The sequence below is a fragment of the Protobothrops mucrosquamatus genome, unplaced genomic scaffold, assembly GCF_001527695.2.
Source record: "Protobothrops mucrosquamatus isolate PMUCROS unplaced genomic scaffold, P.Mucros_1.0 scaffold1088, whole genome shotgun sequence".
NCBI classification, from domain to species: Eukaryota; Metazoa; Chordata; class Lepidosauria; order Squamata; family Viperidae; genus Protobothrops; species Protobothrops mucrosquamatus.
In genome coordinates, this window is record NW_015387314.1 from 58,532 (window position 1) to 81,031 (window position 22,500).

At 37.1% G+C, this 22,500-nt stretch overlaps 1 protein-coding gene across 1 annotated transcript in view; it reads left to right on the plus strand.

The window, feature by feature from the left end:
* LOC107291233 (calcium-dependent secretion activator 1) overlaps positions 1-22,500 on the plus strand; it is a 211,312-nt gene that overhangs the window by 44,072 nt on the left and 144,740 nt on the right. Inside the window, exons 6-8 of the mRNA XM_015820203.1 lie at positions 2,041-2,228; positions 19,680-19,781; positions 21,913-21,976. Coding sequence (XP_015675689.1) covers positions 2,041-2,228; positions 19,680-19,781; positions 21,913-21,976 — 354 coding nt within the window. The remainder of the gene's footprint in view (positions 1-2,040; positions 2,229-19,679; positions 19,782-21,912; positions 21,977-22,500) is intronic.

The window sequence follows — 22,500 nt, forward strand, 5'->3', positions numbered from 1 at the left end:
TCTTTTGAAATGACATAAAGAAAGAAAAAAAAGGTTGCTTTTGACAAGCCATAGCCTGACTTATCCTCCGTCAGCATCTTCATTTTTTTCACACATGCGCTTTCTGGCAATCGGCGTAATAAAAGGAACTATGTCTGTTTTCCATGCCTTTGATTCTGCCCCTCATTATTTTAATCCCTTTTCAATCTGTTCTGGAGTTGGCCCAACAACGATAAGCAAATCCTTCGATGGAGTTCTTAATTGATATTTCTTCGACTCTCCTCAACAGTAGCATTTTGGCATCCAGAAAGGATTTGGTGTCATCCGAGTGGTAGAAAATATATTTTAATCTTTTCACAGCGGCTTCATTTCAAAGACGTAGCATTTGGGGTGCCAGATGGGGTGGCAAAGAAGTTGCCTAAAGGGGCAGGGCACTGATCTAGTCGCCGCAGGAACTTTTCAATTAAAAGAAGAAAGAGTTTGCAGTTTTGAAGCATTAGAAAGATATGTCTTGTCAATGGCTCAGTGTCTCTATCAATACTGATTATTTTTCAATCTGCTCCTGGAATTCTTTTGAATTCTATCTACAGAGTTTCACGTTAGGTGAGAAAGAATCTACCTGATAAGCTGTTATGGCAGTCTCTTCTAATTAGGCTTCCCGTTTTACAAAATGATAGTCTGGTGCTGTGACATGCCAGGATAGATCCATAAGGATACGCTATCATTAATTTGTTCCTGTGTAACCTTGAAACTTCACTATTCTAATACTTCGTAATATGTGCAACTGCCCTTGTGGATTGTTCAGCTAAAACAATAAACAGGACGGGCTGCTGAGGTTATAATTACTCTGTGTTTATAATATTCCAAAGTAAAAAACAACTTCCAGGCATCCTTCAGCTATACTCTATGGTCTTCACATTGGCATATAAAATGCTGAAACAGCTTGAGCCATTGAAGTTAAGAGATATATTTGCATTAGTTTTCGACAGACTTTTTCTATGAAATTTTGTCTCCCAGTTGTTGACCTAATTCCCATTCTTGATGCATTCCAGAACTCATTCATATATGAATATCTGCCATTATCACACTCCACACTCCAAATAGATATTATTTAAGATATTTACCTTCCACATTTGTAGTGACTATCATGCAACCATGTATGTGCACTTTTGTTTGCAGACTTTCATACAAAACAGGATATCAAAATGCATGAAGAACAGTGTCAGGGCCAGAGGCGCTATCCCATTTCCCACAAAAGCACATTTATCTTTAGGGAACAAATATGTGCCATGACTATTGCTGCTTACTAGAGAATTTATTTCTGTAATAAGAAAAAAGTTCTTATATAGAAATTTCTTCTTTCATAGCTAAGCAATATGCTGGATTATTTTGATCTGTTGATTTGAGTGCTCTGTTCTAAGCATGATAAAGTTTGGAGCTAATTGAGTATGTGTACATTAACAGCACAGTTTCATACATAGGTATGTGATTGTTGCTTAATAAGCTGTTTGAGTCCTTTTGAAAATTGCCCCTGCAATATCCGTCTCAGTATTTATTTCACATAGATAATTCATGTTTCGTTGTTTAAAACTTCTGGCATTGTTTGGGTGAGATGATATTTTACTTTTCACTTAGGTTCTTCCAGTAGATTGGTCAAGATTGCCTTTGAAATGTAGACATCAATGTTGTGATTTTCCACTTACAAGTCACTGACTCACCACTTCAATTGTCCACAAAAACGGACATCCATAGTCTGAAGGGGCAGGAGAAGCAACTAGCGCAACTAGCACAAGTTCCATATCTCAGTTGGGTATGATGGTGCACCTATAAAAAATTGGGTCCTTTACGTGACGATGTCAAGAAAAGGACAAGTCTGGTTTTTCAAGCCAAAATCTAGTTGTACAAAGTTGGATGGCTTCTAAACATTCCTGTTTTAATTTATGTACTCAACATAAATATTTCATTTCCTAATTTCATTTTTGTAAATTGTAGTCTGGTGTGTCTTTTTTTTTTTTAAAAAAAAAATTACATTTGACACAAACTTTCTCTATTTACCTACAGGGCTGGTTTAGCCCTGGCCAAGTCTTTGTCCTAGATGAATACTGTGCACGTAATGGAGTCAGAGGCTGTCACAGGCATCTTTGCTACCTCAGTGATTTGCTTGAAAGAGCAGAAAACGGAGCAATGATTGACCCCACCTTACTACACTACAGTTTTGCCTTTTGTGCATCACATGTTCATGGTAACAGGTAAGATGGACCAGGTGTGTCTCAGCCATTTTGGTAACGTTGTTTTTTGAAATGCTGGTTTCTTTGGATAATGCATAACTATACTCATAATTTATGTTTTTTACTATATGGAAAATAGCAATTAGTTCTTGTCTTTAAAAAAAAAAGTAACCAAACAAAACCGAAGTCCATCTGGATTCAGACCTTTTAATGCTTGCATCACTTTGAAAAGACCATAAATTAAAGAATTCTGCCAAAGAAGAAACAGTTGAATAAATTCATCTATTGAGATAAGGAATTGGATGTGCTAAGTCAATATAAAAATGCAGATTAAGAACTTCTCATCTTTTTTTCTATTTTAGAAATTGTGGGAGTACAACAAATGATCACTTTTGATGCTTGTGTAAATAATTTCTGCACTGCAGTTGGTTCAAGAATTATATTTTAGGTTTGAGAATGATGGAGAAAAACTCAAAACCTGAAAAAAATATTTCAATTAGTTAAGAATGTGTAGACATTTGAATCTTTTGATTGCATCACAATAAGATGCAAAAGGAAATGAGATGTAGTAGCTGTCTTCTTTTTCTTCAGATCCTTAGCAATAATTTAAGGACTCTTTCAAATCCTTTGCAGGACTTAAGAGAGAAAATGAAATTACACAAGAACATTTTGTGCTGCATGGGCTTTGTCGACAGGAATAATACTTTATGAGATCTTAAGTCATGGAGATCAACTAAATGCTCATAAAATCTCTTCACAGTTTAATATATAATAGACACAGAATTACAAAGACTCTCTAAAGAGAAAGATTTTAGAGTCAGGGTTTTGAAGACATATCCTTATCCCCATCCCCTTCTTTGTGTGGGTATAAACACTTGCAGAATGCATTAACTTCTGTAATCCAATATGTTCATTCTGCTTACTTCTTAAGCTTCTACATCATGATTACAGAGTAACGAGAACACAGAATTCCTTCCACACCAGCATAATGGTGTGCAGGCAATTTTATATACCTCTCTACTTTGATTGGACTGAGGAAGCTGCCATTGTATCCCAAAGCCACCATTTCTAAATGCCTTAGCAATAATGGCCCATGTTTTAGGCTGCATCAGATTCCCTTTGTATTGAGACTTGCATGCTTATAGACTCAACATTTGCCTTGTTCTACCAATTAACCTTGCTGTAACAGATCAGAGTTAAATTCAAACTGAGATTGCTTATTTTTTAAAAAAAACTTTTTCATACTTTCAAACTTGTTTCAGAGTTTGACAATCACGTCCATTTTAAATCTGAAACTGTATAGACTGGTATAGCATTCCGTGCACCGATGGTTTTATTTTTTTTGGGAAGTTGCATTCTATACAGTGAGATTTCACACTCTGTTCTACATATGCTACTGCATAACAGAGTGTTATAAAATAATGAAGTGTTGTGTAAGCTCCCTGGTAAACATCATCATGAATTATTATACACATTGCTGGTATTTTACATTGTATGGCTGCCACTCAAGTCACAGTTCGCTCGATCCATCTCGTTAGGTTACAAGCACTCGGCTTGCCTTATTTTCTTTGTGGTTCTGATTTCCTTTTCTTCCTTTGCTGACAAATTGTTGGCATCTATTGTTATCATTTTATTGTTTAACGTTTAATTTTTAGCTTGTTTTTCTTTCATTTCTTCTGTTACAACACCTTGTTGCTTTCATTTTCTGTTTCGCTATCCTTATCTTTTTTTATGTCTTAATTTAAAACTCAACATCTCCAAAGTCAAACAATGGAAAAGATACTTGGTGGCATACAGCCAGTTGCAAATAACCCCCCAGCCTCTGAGGTAGAGGCCAAAAAGGATTCCAAAAGGGAGTCCAAAAAGAGGAAAGATAACAAATCTCAGCCACCTCCAGAACAAAAAAGGTAAGAAATAGTAGTTTAGTGGATGGAACCTTAATACAGGATCTAGAGGAATGTATGTCTTATTGATTTGAAATACTGGGGCAGCTCAGCCTTATAGGAGATAGATTAGTGTAGAAAGATTAAGTACAAAATTGCAGCACTTAATAAAATGCACAAGTTTCTTAACTCAAAAGTTAGGAATTGAGATCTATAACAATTAGCCCAGCATAATGCAATTAATATTTGGCACGGTGGTATCTTCAGGACCAGCGTCTTTAGTTAGGATTGACTTACCTGACACAAATACCCAGAGAGAAGTTGCTTGTAATCATGGGGTTGGATTAGAAGACCTCCAAGGTCCCTTCAACTCTGTTATTCTGTTAAGTGGAGAGGAGCCCAGGAGTAGGTGCTTCTTATAATAGTCCCCATGTTAAAGAATAGCCTGTGGTGGAATGTAGTCAGGAATTGCAGGAGAGGGGAGAGAAGGCAAAGAGACAGCAGAGCTTGGAAGGTCTGGTGGGCAGGAAGAGAGCAAGGTTGAACCCTCCCTAGCAATTCACAGAGTTCATCTATAGTTATTGCAGATAATTGCTTTATTTTGGCAAGTTTCTGTTAGTAAGTGAGCAACAATAAAGATACTATTCACATGTAGTTCTTGGTTCTCTGGACCTGACATGGCCTCTCCTAAGAAATTAGACTTGTCCCAACATTGTTAGGAATTCTAGCAGCAGGTTAAGTAATTGGATAATGCCATTGGTATCTCATATAACTATACAATGTTTTATTTCGTTTATTTTCATTACACTGTTTTTGATTTTATATTATTTTTCTGTAATTGTTTCATGTGTACACTAACCAAGTCTCCCATGATTGTGGTGGTTCAGAAACCTAATGAAAAAAAAATTAAGCAGCATAATATACAGTATGCATAACCAAAATGACTCAACAAATATCAGTGGGATGAGTGTTTAGAAAATTCTCCTTCGTGTGAGTGCCAACCTATTTCATCTGCGGACACACATTTAAAACACTGTGCCTATCTGCTTGGATTCAAAGATGTGTGAATAAAATGTTTTTGAGCTGCTTTTGTGTGAGCTCTTGTGCAAGATTTCTCACAGTATAGCAATGTCATAGCTGTTATTTTGCAGGATTGAAAAGCCTGTTAAATAAGGCTGTTGCAGGTAAACCTGGATAGTGGAAAGTTACAAGGACTTGCTGAAACACTTTTACAAAAAAAAAATTGTACAAAAGTTTGTGCAAATGATAGATCTCTTCCATTTAGTCAGAAAGAAGAATCCCATGAGTAAAAGTCTAAATCACTGTGTATACCTCATTGCTGTTGCTGGAAAAGATCAGAAGATTCATATTTATGAGATGAGTTAGAGAGAGTCACTAAATATCATTCATATTCACAAGACCTGAGCCGGTGGGACATGTATTTTTCTAAGACTTTTTATCCTATTGATTTGGATAAGGGGATAGATGGGGAACTCATCAAATTTGCAGACGACACCAAGATGGCAGGAATAGCCAACATTCCTGAAGATGGGCTTAAGATACAGAAGGATCTTGACAGACTTGAACATTGGGCGCTATCTAACAAAATGAAATTCAGTGGTGAAAAAAGCAAGTTTCTACATTTAGACAAGAAAAATCAAATGCACAGGCATAGTATAGGTGGTACCTTGCTCAAGAGGAGCAACTGTGAGAGGGATCTTGGAGTCCTAGTGGACAATCACTTAAATATGAGCCAGCAGTGTGCTGCAGCTGCCAAAAAAGCCAACACAGTGCTAGGCTGCATTAACAGAGGGATAGAATCAAGATCATGTGAAGTGTTAATATCACTTTACTATGCCTTGGTAAGGCCACACTTGGAATGCTGCATCCAGTTTTGGTTACCACGATCTAAAAAAGATGCTGAGACTCTAGAACGAGGGGTAACATGATAGCAGTGTTCCAATATCTCAGGGGCTGCCACATAGAAGAGGAAATAAAGCTATTCTCCAAAGCACCTGAAGGCAGGACAAGAAGCAATGGATGGAAACTAACCAAAGAGAAAAACAACCTAGAACTAAGGAGAAATTTCCTGACAGTTAGAACAATTAATCAGTGGAACAACCTGCCTCCAAAAGCTGTGAATGCTCCAACACTGGAAGTTTTTAAGAAGAGACTGGACAGCCATTTGTCTGAAATGGTATAGGTTTTCCTGCCTGAGCAGGGGGTTGGACTAGATGACCTCCAAGGTCATCAAATGAGTGAAAGTTTATTCCATGCTACCTCTAAACAAGAATCTGAACTACTAATGGGCAAGGTAAATTTACTACTTAAACTATCACTTTTATGGCTTATATAATTAGGGCCTTGTTAGGAACTAGGATTGTTCAAATGAGTGCAAGTTTATTTCATGCTACCTCTAAACAAGAATCTGAACTACTAATGGGCAAGGCAGATAAGAGGGTCAAAGGAATTCCAGAAGGGCTGGATTTAGATCTTTTGTTGGTATGAAGAGACTCTAAACTGATGGTGCACTTGACCCTTTCCTCAGATTCAGCCTGGTCATCTCTTACAGGCCCAATCTGTGAGCCAAAAACCACGTTATCCTTATTGCATAGAAGTAGCTGTGTTGGTGATTCCAGTATGAAAGGAGACATATAGATGGAAAGTGCTTTTGTTACTTCTCATAGCTACATGGGAGAGGAACATGCTTCAAAAGGAGTGAGCAGAGGGTGGAAAGGAACAACATTCTCTGCACGTGCTTCAGTTTCCCTGAAATCCCTGAAACCAGAAGATGTAATTGTACATTATACAGTGATAGTTTCTGCCAGGAATTTGAAGGATCATCCAAATGCTTTGTGGGCAAAGTTGACATGTAATCTATAGTCTTCTTAGTGGGCAATGACTTTCATCTTGCTATGGGTGGGATCATGTTGACTTCAGCTATGGGAAGAAAGATCTGCAAATCCCTGAATGTTGTCCTGGTTTTTGTGTGTGTGTGTTTGACCTGAGCAGAGTATGGATATAATCTAGAATCTGGCTGGTGCAAATTTTACTGTAATGAGGGATACCAAAATTTCCAAGATTTATATAAAGGCAAAGTTGGCACTAATTGTTGGCTCTGATTGGTTAATGAAGTATTTACACTACTGCTCTTAATAATATATATACACCTGAATTGTTTCAAATTCAGGGTGGGATGTACATTTAAAATGCCAGCACATTGCATATTGGATGACTTTGTTTATGAAATAAGCTAAATTCTGCTAAACCTGGCATTATTTTTCACTCCGACTTCTATATCAGTACATTCCATATGAAGCTCTGACAACATTAAGAGGCAAAGATATGATTTTTTTTTTAAAGTGGGGGAACAAGTGCTTATGCACAGATCCACTTATAGATTTTTTTAAATTCCAATTTCCATATTCCATTAATTATTTTTAATTTTCTTTCCATCTGTATTTTACATTTCAGGCTTGTTTTCTCTGGTAAAAGTATATTAATGTGGCTTTCCCTAAAAATAAGATTTGCTATCAGAATATGCTGCTTTAAGTAGTGATGGTTAAAGAGAAACAGTTCTTTGTGGCTTGGTATCAGTTCTCCATATAAACCTTAGACAGTGACGGAGCTGAGGTGGTCTGTCTGTTTCTGCTGTCTGTGTGTAAGGTCAGACAACAAGACGACAGTAGCTTGCAGTCAGTGAAAAAGTGCAGAAAGGGTGTGATTCAGATGGTGCAGGACAGCCGGAAGGTCAGGACTGACAGAATGAATGACAGGCAATTGGAGGAGAGAAACTAACTAGATGCTGTCCAAGGTCCTACTTCATGAATACAGCCCAGTTATTAATGCAGAACAGGGAGAAAATGGCTTCTATTTAAAATTCCCCTCAGGATAATTCCAATAGGAAATTCTGTGGACTGTGTGCCATATTATCTGAATAGTACACCAAACTCAGAGCACTGGATGCATTCAGACTTTGCAAATAGAGTGTTACAAATTCATCATTTAGGTGTTTTGCTCTGAGAAGTAGAATAATAATTTCCAGTGGGCACTTGAATACGCTTTATTCTGATTGTTCTTCTATTTGATTAAAACAAATGTAGTATCTTGTTCTTGAAATACACACACATACACACACACTGTATAGATATACTCTCTCTGTATATATATTAATATACGTACATACAGACATACATTCCTTTTTGTGCTAGTACTTTTTCTCTTTCTTTTGGTCAAAACTTCTGGGGGAAAAAAATACCTAAACCACAGATACTTTCCTTTCCTTTCTACTTGTACATTTCTGAGACTAGGAGAGAAAATATGAATGAATTTGTATCTTGGGGTCAGTGTTGACATGTTGACAATTGCCTGGTCAAATCTCTGCAATTTTCTTGGCAATATTTTTGGGAGTGGTCTGCCTTTGCCTCTTTCCTAGGGCTGAGTGAAAGTGACTGTCCCAAAGTCTGAGTTGGCTTTGTGCCTCAGGTGAGACTAAAACTTACTGATTCCTGGTTTCTAGTCTGATGCCTTAACCCAGAGGTCCCCAACCTTGGCAACTTTAAGACTTGTGGACTTCAACTCCCAGAATTCTGGGAGTTGAAGTCCACAAGTCTTAAAGTTACCAAGGTTGGAGACCCCTGCCTTAACCCACACCAGTGATGGAGAACCTATGACATGTCAAAGGTGACATGTCAAAGCATTTTGAGTGACACACCAGCATTCAACATCACCCAACAATTATTCTTGAAAGAAGGCTACGTTCTTGCACAATTTTCAGAGGCTGCAGAGTCTAAGCAAGAATGGTGTGAGCTTTTGCATGAGCTTTTGCATGAGCCTCCAAAAAATTTCATGCAGGTTTTAGGTGCTACAGAGACTATGGAAGAGCATTCTCCAAAGCTGCTTCAAGAACAAAGGGACAGGGGCCTATCAACAGAAAACTGCCTGAAGATAAGCAATGTATGGCTGGGGATCACACAAATGAGTGGACTGTAATTTTTAAAAATAAATTTAATATATAAGGAAGTGTTTCTGTTTTGTTCAGTGGGGGGCTGGGGGTGTGGCATGCCAGCAGAGTCAAATTAAGCATTCCCAAATTTTTCACGTGCTAAGCCCAAAAGGTTCGCCATCACTGCTCTCGGTTAAGTGCACACACATGCGCACATACACATAATGTACATGCATACCCATTTTGACATTTAGATCATACTAGATTCTTTTTGATGTTAGGACACTCCTGTGTATCAACCTTGCTTATTTCACGAAAGTCACATCAGAGATGAAAATTGTAGGCATCAAAGTGCTGGACAGAACGTAGGTTTGATTGGATTCAGCAAGGTTCTTCCATTCAACTTGAGTTATGAAAAGGCACATGGCAGAAATAGCATGGGCATCCTAAATAATTCAAGGCAGGAAAAATTGGATAAAGATCATCATTGGCTTTGGCAAAAATAACAAATCAAAAAGAAGCCATCTTAAAAGCCAAGCACAAATAAGCACTGTGACAATTGCCTTCAGGAAGGAGGGCCCATGGACTGCTATGGTGATACAATGGCAACACATTGGGCAGGAGTTGGGCTAAACCAGATTTGGTTGTGCATATTAGGAGCAACCCGCTTTCATTTTTTTCCCACTAACAACTTCCTATGATGTGGTTTTTTTAACCCAAACAATATGGCTGGGCAAATATCAAAGCAGCTATCTGGACATACATTGTAATAGTCAGAGGTCTTGTAAATCATTTATGCCATAAAATATTTTCAAGGGGGTAAAGATTTGTGGAAAGGAGAAAACCCCAAGAATTTATCCTTTAAATCTATTCTAAACTAAGTATTCATTTGAGTGGGACATCCAAAAATGGGAGAGCTTATCATGAAAAGTACAAAAGTCACTATATGATTATTTCAAAGCCATACTGGGACAAAGTAATGTCAAAAGAATTAACCCATACTTTCTATTTCCAATGGCAAATGGTTTGATTTATTTTTAATTTTAAAAGAAATGATTCTGATCTATTTGCTTTTAGTTGCGTACCTAGCTCTGCAAGGCATCCAAGTACAATTAGACCAGGGCATGGTGGGGGAGATGGAGTTTCTCAAAAGAAATAGTGGCCTTAGGACCCCAGATCCTAATTGTAATTTATAATTAACCTTGTGATTTGCACAAAGAACTCGTCTAAAGAAAATACAGTCTTTGCTATAAGCATGTTCCTTTCCATTCTGTTATTAGAATTAGGGTATAAAATTGAACAGATTTAAGAGAATTCATTTCTCATCTAATATGTCTATATTGGTTTTTTTTTAAAAAAAATAATGATTAAAACCCTATATTAGAAATACACTATCAATTGTAATGCTGCCGTTTTTAGCATAACACCTCCTCCTTTTTTTCTCCATACCCTCATCTGTACATTGTCATATTAATTTCTTTGGCAGGATTCAAGCAATATGAAATGAGAAAAAAATCTGTTACTGTTGAAATATGTCATATTTTTATTATATAGGGTGACCTAAATTCTTAGTGAGATGCTTATATTGTTTTTGCTCTAATTATTGATGTGATTGAATGGCGGTTTAGAGACACTAGAAGTTATATATTATTTTATCTGATTTTGCTTTTGTGTGCTTTTTCTGATTTTGACTCCAATTATACACACATGTAATTACTTATTTTTTCCAGATATATATATCTTCTGTCATTTACCCCTGTAAAATTCAAATTCCATATAAGCACACATTTCTGATTCCATATGGAAAGCAAATATAAAATTTCAGTGATCAAATTATTATATTAACAGGAGGTTCTGGCCAGTAATAGGAATGAGAATTTAAGGAATTTTTTTCTCTAAAAGATTGTGAATAGCCTTCAGCAAGAGAAAGTGCAAATCAAAAGAGAAAAAAAATCGAAGATCAGAATACCCTTAAATTTGCAGTTAATGGTGATCATTTAACTACATTTAGATTATGTGCCCCTGAATGGTAATGATCACATATCTGCATCTTCAAGTATGTAATACTGAATGAAATACTTTTAATTTAAGTTTAATCCCTGCAGTTAATTGCTGAATGTATTGTTTTCCTTCTGGATAGATGAGTACCAGCATTTAGCATCACTAGTGAAATCGAAAGATGTGCAGCTGGATGATAGTGTTTTAAATCTGACCAAAAAAAATTGGAAGTATTATTCTTTCTGACATGGATAAAGATTGGGGATTGTGAGGAGAGTAAAGATGACAGAACTGGTGCTAACCACTCTAACAAGAACTTGAAAAGCAGCTGACATGACATCTTTCCTATCATACTGCCGAAAATGTCAACTTTGTGAAGGACAGTGAGAAAACGGTTTGCCGAATATCTGAAAGGTAGATTCAAGAGATGTTCTTCATGTCAGATGTAATATAGTCCAGAGCTATTTGAGAAAGGAAGTTCTTGCAGTTGTGATGGCTCTTAGTTGGCAGGTCCTCCCAGACATCCAAATAGCTCTGAAAATGGTTACAGTGGACCTGGAGACTTAAGCCTTAAGTTTTCTCAATTTATGATGCACAGCAATCAATATCACTGTTATATAATATTATTGCTTGCACTATTATTACAAGCATACACACTGGGAACGTGTTGGAACAAAAATATAATTTTCACCATATAAATCCCAAAAATTTCAAAACTGGCAACATAGAAACCCATCAATAAATAAAAAACAAGGGAATGAATGTATCCTTGAATTCTATACACAAAGCTTGGAATTTACTGCTACAATATAGCAAGATTTATGGATTTTTCAAGGATGGCGGGAATAGCAAAAATAACTACTCTTCCATGTTAGAAATCCTGGAATGTGTTCAGTTTCTATGAACTGGCTTTTGATCAGTGGAATGAAAAACTGATCCATGTTATTTTATGTTTTGAAGGCTTATTGATGCACCTAAACATTGGACTGAATGACTTTTTTAGACTTAATGTTTTTGTATTCTTTTTGTTTTCTTTTTCTATGTTTCTTCTTTTAGGAAATTAGGAAGGACTAATGTGAAACTGACACACTCACAATGTGAAAAGGACAAAACTTGGAGTGTAGAGTGGGGTGATGAGATACTTTACTTCCGTGTCCAATTTAAAATGCTAGACCCAAAATATTTTTCAAATATCACATAGGTCCTTCTCTGTTTACCAAGTCTACATGCACAACCCCTATGGCCTGCCAAATTATCAAGATATTTGACTCAGAAATAATAAAAGGATCTCTTCCACTACCATCCAAGTTGCACAGATAAAAGTCAATAAGAATTCATAGCCAGAACTAATTATCGTTCTCCTTACCCGATAGAGAAGTCTTCAACCTATTCAGAACTTTGTGAAGTTCTGAGGGAGAACAGTTTTTGTATGTCTCTTTCCAATCGTAACCTGCCTGTTTTGAGTCAGCTTTGGAAAGAGATAGCTTTAGAGGCTATCAGAACATGGCATAGAGCTTCCATGACCAGATCAAACCCCTCCTTCAATCTTAAAAGGAAAATCTCATTCCTCCTGTGACCCCTAGAAGGCATTGGAAAAACCCAAAAGACTATAGTCTAAATGGCAATAAGCTTCTACATCATAATATTTCAGGATTATGACCTAGCCTGATTGCCTCACTCTTCCTATTGGCATGCAAAGCCATGCCAGTGTTTATTTAGAAATCATATTTTTCATCCAGTTATTGTTCAGTTGCTAAGTTGTGTCTGACTCTTCACAACCCCATGGGCCATAGCATATCAAGCTGCACTGTCCTCCACAGTCCTTCCAAACTCAAGCCCACTGGGTCAACGACACTGTCTAACCAACTTATCCTCTGCTGTCCTCTTCTCCTTTTCTTTCCCAACATCAAGGCCTTTTCCAGTGAGTCCTCTCTCTTCTCGTGTGGTGGCCAAAATATTTGAGCTTCAGCTTCTGTTCTTTCAAAGAACAGTCAGGGTAGATTTCCTTTGGGATTGACTGATTTGACCTCCTTGCCGTCCAAGGGATTCTCAAGAGTCTTCTCAAACACCACAATTTGAAAGCCTTAATTCTTCAGCACTCAGCCTTCCTTATGGTCTAAATCTCACAGCCATACATTACTACTGCTACTACTACTTTAACTATATTTCATTCAGTGGTTCTGGTTTTATAAACATGCAACTGAAGAATTCGAAGCATACAGTATTTTAAATATTAGGTTCCTGTGCCCTCAGTTTATTCTGAGATTTTTCTTTAAATTTTTCATCTGAAAAAGAAAATACAAGACTATTTTTGGAAAAGAGTACATACGATTCCCACAGAGACTTTTTTATTAATGCTCAGTGAAATATGTATAGTAGTATCAGTGATTTCCACAGTAGCAGAAAGATTTTTTTCAAACAGGTTAGCACATATTGAACACTGTGGGCATTTACAGTGTTCTATTAGTAGAATCATCATTCTAATTTGGCTATCCACTGTGCACATGATTCATGGCTTTGCTGTAAAAAGACCAAAAAGATTAAAGCTTTCAATACTGTTTTTATAAAATGTTTGCACCTGTCCAATTATTATGATTATTAAATTATTAATTAATTTAATACAACATGGCAGAATAATGCCCTTATTAGGATCATTCAAAAATTAACAAAGGTCACCAGCCACTCTTCAGGCTATATCAAATGTAGACAACAGCTTCCATTAGCTGTGAGGGTGATCTGGCTGTGACATCTGTTACCCCATTGATCGCCAGAGTTGATTCGGCTGATCTGGCTGGCTAGGTGGGTGTCCCCTTCCTCCCTCACTGCTCCATGTGTGCCCCTCCCAAAGCTGCACGCTCGGTGGAAGAGGACGACCATCCCAGATAGAAGGAGTGTACCAATCTTCAGTCAAGGGTATACGATAGCTGCGCTCCCCTGCTAGAACCTCCAAACAAGCTCAAGGTCTATTAGCCTTATACAGCATGGCCGATGGAAATACAAAGGTTGTAGTCCGATATTGGATGGGTGATCATGATGTGATTTCATAGGATCACAGAGTTAAAAGGTACCCTGGAGTGTGGGAATCCTCAGATTATCCCAGTCCAATGACTATCCAACATGTACCTGCAAACCATCAGTGATGAAGCACCCACAACTTCACTGATTGACTGCTGTCATTATCAGAATTCTTGTCTTACCGTCAACCGCTATAATAGCCTCTTTCCTTTAAGGATTGTCTCCCTTTCATATCTCCCTTTAGCCTTCCCATCTTTATATTAATATTTCAATTTCTTAACTACTCTTCATAGGATTTAACTTCCAAGCCCCTCATCACCTTTGTTGCTCTTCTCTGGACTCTTTCCAGTTTTTCAGCATCCTTCTTGAATTGTGGTGACCCAAACTGGACCAAATATTCCAGGCACAATATGGCATAAAGAAAATATAATTTGAGGAATAGATATAATGTAGCTTCACAATTAAAATGAATATTTTTTGTTCATGTGTCATTTCATGATGGGGATTGATTTGTCATCTAATCTAGTAAGGAACCTATACTGCAAGTTTATCATAAGGTAATGTTTGGATTGAATATGATCCTCTGCCTTATGAACCCTTGTTGTACTAAGATTTTTGAGGATGAATGCCTTTATTCTTAAATTCGGATAACCCAATTTTCTGGTTTTGTCTTCCAGCAGCAATGAATGCTCCTGAAAATCTGGAGGAGTGCCCCATCTTTCTTAATATTTTTTTCACACTTGCCAGAGGGTGGAATACAAAATCTCATAAGGATAATAGGAAGGTTAATAAATCCTCTGCAAGTCAGCACTCTCAACTGCCAGATTCTTTTTTCTCTAGGATCTGCATACTAGCACAATGGAGGTACCTTGAGATGTGAACATTTCAGCTCCTCTCAGTTAATTCTTAATAGAAACATAAGAAAGGTCATCCTAAATTATAATGAAAATTCACTGAGTAGTAAAACCAAAGCTAATTACAAAAATGCAGGGGTTATGCATGGGTGGCGAAACATTAGATTTCCATGACAGTAGCTAGGATATCCAAAAAAGAGAAAGGGTTACAGTATGCAGTGCTTTTTTTGTTAAAAAAAAAAAAAAAGTGCCGGAACTCACACACGTCATATAACCCGCCTTGCCTACCCTACAAGGTTCCATCCAAAAAAGGTGCCGGAACTCCGTTCTGGGCGTTCTATGACAAAAAAAAGCCCTGACAGTATGACTCGGCTACCAACTAAAGCTGGATTTTAGGTATTTTATTTTAAGTAAGCACTGGATTGGAAAGAACAGTGGCAAATGAGGGTCAGTTTAACCCAGTGGCTCTCTTCTAGAGTAAGAGCCTTTGGTCTGAATTTGACAAATCTACAAGTTGTTTTGACTAACACAGTTCCAGTTCCATTTTGCTTGAAAACAAACCCTACTGAGCCTGTTGAGGCCATTTCCAAAGCAAAGGTTACCACCTTATTATGACAAACTGAACAAAATGGAATAAAGAGCCTTTGTTCATTTGCCTCCACAGACTAGCACTGGCAATTTCTACAAGCGATGATAAAATTTGCTCCCATTGAAGTCAGCAGAAAATAGCAAGCTGGAAATAGAATAGTTCCTGTGTTGAACTAAGGATGGGCAGAATGCCCTATTTCCACTCCCTGGCATTTAAAACTTTTCATTGGGGAGTGTTTTGTGGAATGCAGCAAAATAAGCAGCAGTCTGCTGCTCTGATCCTCAGCACAATTGGAAGCAACTTATCTTGCAATGTGTTCAAAATCTAAGTGTCAGCCATGGCCATCTGTAGCCATTGGTTACCATTTTGTCTTCTTGGAATCAGCAGCTTTCTCTGTAGTAAGCATGTCAAGTTTGCCATAAGTTTTAAATTGATGTCTTGAACTAAGGAAGGAGTAGCATAAAAGAGCAAGTTTTCTAGCCACATTTTGCTTTGTTTTACATTTCTACTCATGTCAAGACATTTTTCAGTAAAACACTTCGTAGGTTATTGCTTCAATCAAGGAAAAATTCACACATTTCATTTAATAATAGTGTGAGAACATGAGATGGGCAACTATATCACCTCCTATTTGGATTCTCCCTCAATGGGCAATTGGCTGACACATTAAGAGGCAGTGATCTGTGAGAACTGATCATGCAATAACTAGTGGTAACAGATTTACACATTCATGTTATCAAGCAATCGTTGCAATTATCACATTGATAACATATTGTATACTTACTGAGTTTTATCGGTAAACAATGTGTTTTTATATTTTAGAATAATTAGTCTTGAAAACTAACTTCTTTAAAATAAGCAGAGGATTTGGAAATTAGCACTGAGGCTTTTTTATTATTATTATTTCTATTTGAAATGAGTCGTTCTATTTGACTCTTGGTGAAGCAATGCTAAACAAGCTCATAGTTTGAAAGAGTAGGCTGTTGTCTCACTTTCTGATCATAGGAATGCTTGCTTATCAAAACTAAACCAATTTTTTGGAAAGGTTAAATAGCATACCGAATAGGTAATATTATGGTAGAACATACAATAGGTAGTATTGTGGCATATACTCAATCAAAATGAAGCCCAAATTGTTTTTCTAGGGTTATGAGCAGTCTTCTAATGATATTAACAGCATAACAAGAGTTAGAAGCCCAGAAGTCATTAAGTGCATGGAAAACTTCCTGGTATCACTGAGGCATTTGTGTACAGGATTACTGACAGCTACTACAGCCTCGATCAATTCATTTCAATGGAATTTAACATCAAGGTTAGATCAGGAAGAAATCGACTCTTATTTTCCTCCTGTAACTTGCAGGCACTATGGGATCTGCTCTGGCGATCTGCCCTGAAAGCATATGAAGAAGACAAGACTAGAAAGCTTCATTGCACTTATGCATTAAGCCTCAGTGTACGATTTACAATTTATTTTCCCCATTTAATGTTTTTTTTTAATCCAAATCTTCATTATTTTAAAAGAAGTTAAGAATTCATTTTAAAATATTGAGCTTATATACCCTGCTAGTAATATTTATTTATTCATATTTCTTTTTAATGTATTTGTAGTTTGAGTTTTTTGCATCTTTAGGTCATAAATTGACTATACAGATTGCAGTTGGAAAAAAAAAATCTTGGGAACATTTTGGGTCTTTAAAAGGAACATAAAGCTTCCCAATTAACCCTTGACAGGAGGTTCATTACAAGCTTCGTAATCCCTTGCCAAGTCTTTTGTGTAGCGAAACTAGCCTAGTACCAAGGACTTAGAAAGCTTAATCCAAACATGGAGGGGGGGGTTTAAATAAAAAAAACATTTATTCAGTTTTAAGACTTACATTATCCTTCGAAGCAGGTACTTTTAGCTACACCCTACACACAAATGCTTGTGATATTGGTTGCCCATAGAAAAAAGGAATACACTCATCATTGACTTATTTTCTGATTTGAGTTAGAGCAGGTTTGGGCAGTCAGGAGATTTCATACAAACACACATACTCACACACACCACATACACACACATTGTGGCAGCAATGAATAGGGATACAAAAGCATGTTTTTTGATACTCTTGGGCCCTTCCTCTTTGTTACATAAATAGAGATGCTAAATAATAGAGATGCCTAATATTTATTCCAGCAAAGGACTAACTTAGCTACTTTATAGGCACAAGATCCATAGCTAAACATTAGGGAGAAAAAAAACCACTTGTCTTTCAAAAGGAAATATAAGAACATAGATTTTTTTTAAAAAATCCGGGAAAAATCCTCCAGTGATAAGAGCTTTTTAACAGGGAAAGAGACTGCTCTGGAAAATGATGATTCCTCCTTTACTGGAGGTGTTTAAACAGAGAGTAGATGGATACACAACTGTCAGGGAAGCTATAAAGGCAGATTGAGTAGAGATCTGGAGTAGATGAGTTTCAAAGTCCCTGCAAATGGTTGCCCACTATGGAGGGCAAAAGATGTTGATCGTTCTTTTCAATCAATCTATATAAATAAAAATGTAAATGTTCGTTTGTTCAAAATCTTAAATCTCCGAAAGTTCTTCACCGATTGCTTTGAAATTTTGACACAACGTTGCATTCAAATACGCGCGTGTTTTTATATAGCTACTATTATATAGATGTCACACCTGTGACAGGTAAAACCATGCTTTTTTTGAAAAAAAACCAGACTGAGCCACAGCAACACGTGGCCGGGTACAGCTAGTCTTCAATAAGATCTTTGCAGGAAAGCCATTAGGAAATTGCCTTCTTGACTATTAGTATCTCATCTCTTTACACACTAAAGCTGATACAATATTGGGTCCTAGGCTAATGGATTTGGAGCTGGGCGGCTATATAAATGTTTTAAATGAATAAATAAATTAGATATTATAACAGTGGTGTCAAACATCCTTATCCAGAATTATAATCTTTGGTTCTGGTGACTGTTTATTAAAATATGAAGCATTTTGATTTAAGCTGGTCTTATGCTTACATTGTTTGCAAATCAGGGGAAATCTACCACTTGTTCAGATAAGTACTTAATGAGTTCAGTATTAGCAACAGTGATTGTTCATGCTAAAAGAAAGTACATTCTTTTGTGATCAAGTGATCAAGATAGGTTATTGTTTGTCCGCTTTAACAAGATCTTTGATACTTCCCCAGGGAAAAACAATCATTTCTATTAAAGCTACTGTTCCTCATATTTCTTATATGTCACCTCTCACCTTTAATTTACTAATTGGTGAACACATGGGGTTTCCAAAGGTTTAGACTGGGATGGGAATTAAAAAAAAAACATCTTGGAAGATAACAATGGAAACCTACTTTAGTAAATCTATCAAGAAAACGATAGGAGTCAGGCATGACTCAGGGGTACTGTTCTTTTCATCTGAAATGTTGACTGGGCATGTGCTTGTTTCAGAAGCATACAAGCAGCCATTCTCCACCCCCCCCTGCACTTCCAAAAGTCTACCAAGATTAATGATACTCCCAGAAGATGAACCTCAAAAGCTACAATATTCAGTAACTTTAGTTTTGCACCTCCTGCCATGAATAATCACAAGCAGTGCTTTTTTCTTTAAAAAAAAAAAAAAAGGGTGCCGGAACTCACACACATCATACAACCCGCCTTGCCTACCCTACAAGATTCCATCCCAAAAAGGTGCCATAACTCCGTTCTGGGCATTCTATGAAAAAAAAAGCCCTGATCACAAGTATTTCCTGATCTGTATGTGGGTAGTTTAAGCATGTCCTGGTGAAAAATGGTGTTTATGATAAAAGGATATCTCAACAATGGTTTCTAAAACATGATATATGAAGGTGTATGGTTTCCATCCAAAGGCAGAGGCACAGCCAGAACCTCTTAGCTCATTAGCTTCAATCTAAAGTTGGGCGTTGTAATCCACACAATTCAGGTGTTTTGATCAGCAGGATTAAATAGTGTACAGGGCAGATCAAAACAAGGGAGTAGATTCTCTGTTCAGAGGCTCATACATGCAACAAAGTCTGCAGGACTCATCAGCAATTTCAAATGTTTGTAATTGAAATGATACTATTTATTCACACTATTTTTTAATTAAGAGTGTAAAGAAATACGCGCTCTGGATTACAGGGGTGATGATTCATAAGACAGCTTTCAAGTTATTCATAGTGTTTTTTCCTTCAGGCCTGATGGAATAGGAACGGTAACAGTAGAAGAAAAAGAGCGGTTTGAAGAAATCAAAGAGCGGCTGCGATTGTTATTGGAAAATCAAATCACGCATTTTAGGTAATAATGTCTATTTCAAATCTGGAGTCATGTCCTCAAGTTTCCACCATTGGAGTTATCATGGCTTGCTTAAGTAGTAGCAATTAATTAAGAGTTGCAGCAGAATGCTTAATAGAAGAACTGCAATTGTAAGTTTAAAATTTATCATTGCCCCAAGGTGATCCGCTTCCACTTAAATTTATTAATGGTTGAAATCTATTGTTATGTGAGTAATATTCCATTTAGGAATGGAGGGCTTCCTAAAGAAGACAGTCCTTAAGACTGTCTCTTCCTCCTTAAAGTCTCTAACCTAAAGCTTTTCTTGGGAGGGTTTTGTGATCTTCTTGGATGTATCTTGAGAAGAGGGAATGTAGAAGGAAGGGGAAATCTTGCTTTTTGAATCAGTAGATGACAGCCATTCCCTCAGAGGAAATACCCCAAATGTTTTTACTAGAATTTCAATCATCCCATCAGAGCCATCATCTTGACTTTTGTGATCATATCCATATACAGATACAGATAGTCCTTGACATATAACAGAGGTCTTCAACCTTGGCCCTTTTATGACTTGTGGACTTCAACTCCCAGAATTCCTCAGCCAGCGTGCCTGGCTGAGGAATTCTGGGAGTTGAAGTCCACAAGTTATAAAAGGGCCAAGTTTGAAGACCCCTGACCTATAACCATTCATATAGTCACTGTTCAAAGTTACAATGATGCTGAAAAAGGTGACTTATGTCTGGTCGCCACACTTGCGACCATCACAGCATCCCCACAGTCATATGTCCAAAATGTGGGCAGTTGGCAACCAGCATGTATTTACAATGGTTGCAGCATCCTGGGGCCATATGATCACCTTCTTAGCTGGCTTCCGACAAGCAAAGTCAATGGGGAAGCTGGATTTGTTTAATGACCGCCTAAGTCACTTAACAACTGCAGTGATTCACTTAACAACTGAGGCAAAAAAAGGTGGTAAAATCAGGCACAACTCATTTAGCAGCCACTATGCTTAGCAAAAGATATTCTGGTCCCAATTGTAGTTATAAGACTACCTATATTAATTAAAAGTGATGCTATGGTGATTAGCAGGCTTTGGCTCACATTTTGTGTTTAAATCCAAAACAGCTGTTTTCTTTATCTAGGGACAGTGACTGGGACATGATCTGGCCATATTATACCATGTTGTTCTCTGTTGTTGTTGTTTTTTTACTTCCTTTTGCCTATCTCCTTATTACTAGCAATTGTCTACTCTTTTTCCTCATGCCCTTTCCTCTCTTTGATTCAAGCATGGAGAAGCCCATTTTCTCTGAAACACTCATGCAGTTACAGGACTAATAGGTATCCTTGCTCCTAACTCATCTTAAGTGTAGCAGTGAGCCATGATACAAAATCCAGTTTCCAAAAGCAATCATCAAATTATTAATTTGAAGAAATCAAAAGAGATCTATACAGAATAGGAAACACTCATGCAGTTACAGGACTAATAGGTATCCTTGCTCCTAACTCATCTTAAGTGTAGCAATGAGCCATGATACAAAATCCAGTTTCCAAAAGCAATCATCAAATTATTAATTTGAAGAAATCAAAAGAGATCTATACAGAATAGGAAAGCCGGTACAATTCTCTTGATTGGTATTCCCTCTGTTCTACTCTAAACATCATTTCCGGTTTGAAATCCTCAGTTGTCTCAGTTGCTTTCCTGATAGAACTCCAAGTATCATATCAAGAGAATATTTGTGAGTACAAAACATATACCCATCCCCCAGCTAATCTGGGAATTAATCAACATTGCTCACATTTATTGGAACGATAGTAGCACTCCACAGTCTCAACAAATAAAATTGTAATGGTATAAATTATATGTGAAGTAATGCTGGATCTAGCCATAACTCATTTCATGTGTTTAACCAAGATTTCAATTTATCTGAGCCTTACACATCTTCTTCATTCATTAAAAATTCTTGATTTTTTTTAAGCATGCATTAACTTAAATGTGCAACTCGATTACTGTAGTTTCATTTAAGCCAGTGCTTATTGGCACAGGAACTCAAATGAAAGTAGGCAGGGAAAGTTACTCTTTTTGTCAAATTGATGTAAATATATAAAGTAATATGTAGTAAAAATATTTTTTTAAAAAACTATGTATTATTTCTAGGTATTGCTTCCCATTTGGCCGACCAGAAGGAGCTTTAAAAGCTACTTTATCACTCCTGGAACGGGTAAGCATAAGACCAATATCTCAGGGGCTGCCACAAAGAAGAGGGGGTCAACCTATTCTCCAAAGCACCTGAAGGCAGGAAAGGAAGCAATGGATGGAAACTAACCAAAGAGAGAAGCAACCTAGAACTAAGAAGAAATTTTCTGACAGTTAGAACAATTAATCAGTGGAACAACCTGCCTCCAGTAGTTGTGGATGCTCCACAACTGGAGGTGTTTAAGAAGAGACTGGACAACCATTTGTCTGAAATGGTATAGGTTCTCCTGCCTGAGCAGGGGGTTGGACTAGAAGACCTCCAAGGTCCCTTCCAACTCTCTATTATTTTGTTAAGATTATTGAAAGGCTAAGGCAGTGACCTAGTTTCCATATTTGGCCATCTTCATCTAGTAGAATTTAAGTTGGTTTGGATTATATCGGATTGAAGAGAGGAAGTTAATTTGCCTTTCCATCTTCTTGGAAACAATGATTGGGATAAATATTTTTTCTCCTACTGTGCATAATTCTATTAATCCTACTTTCACCTTA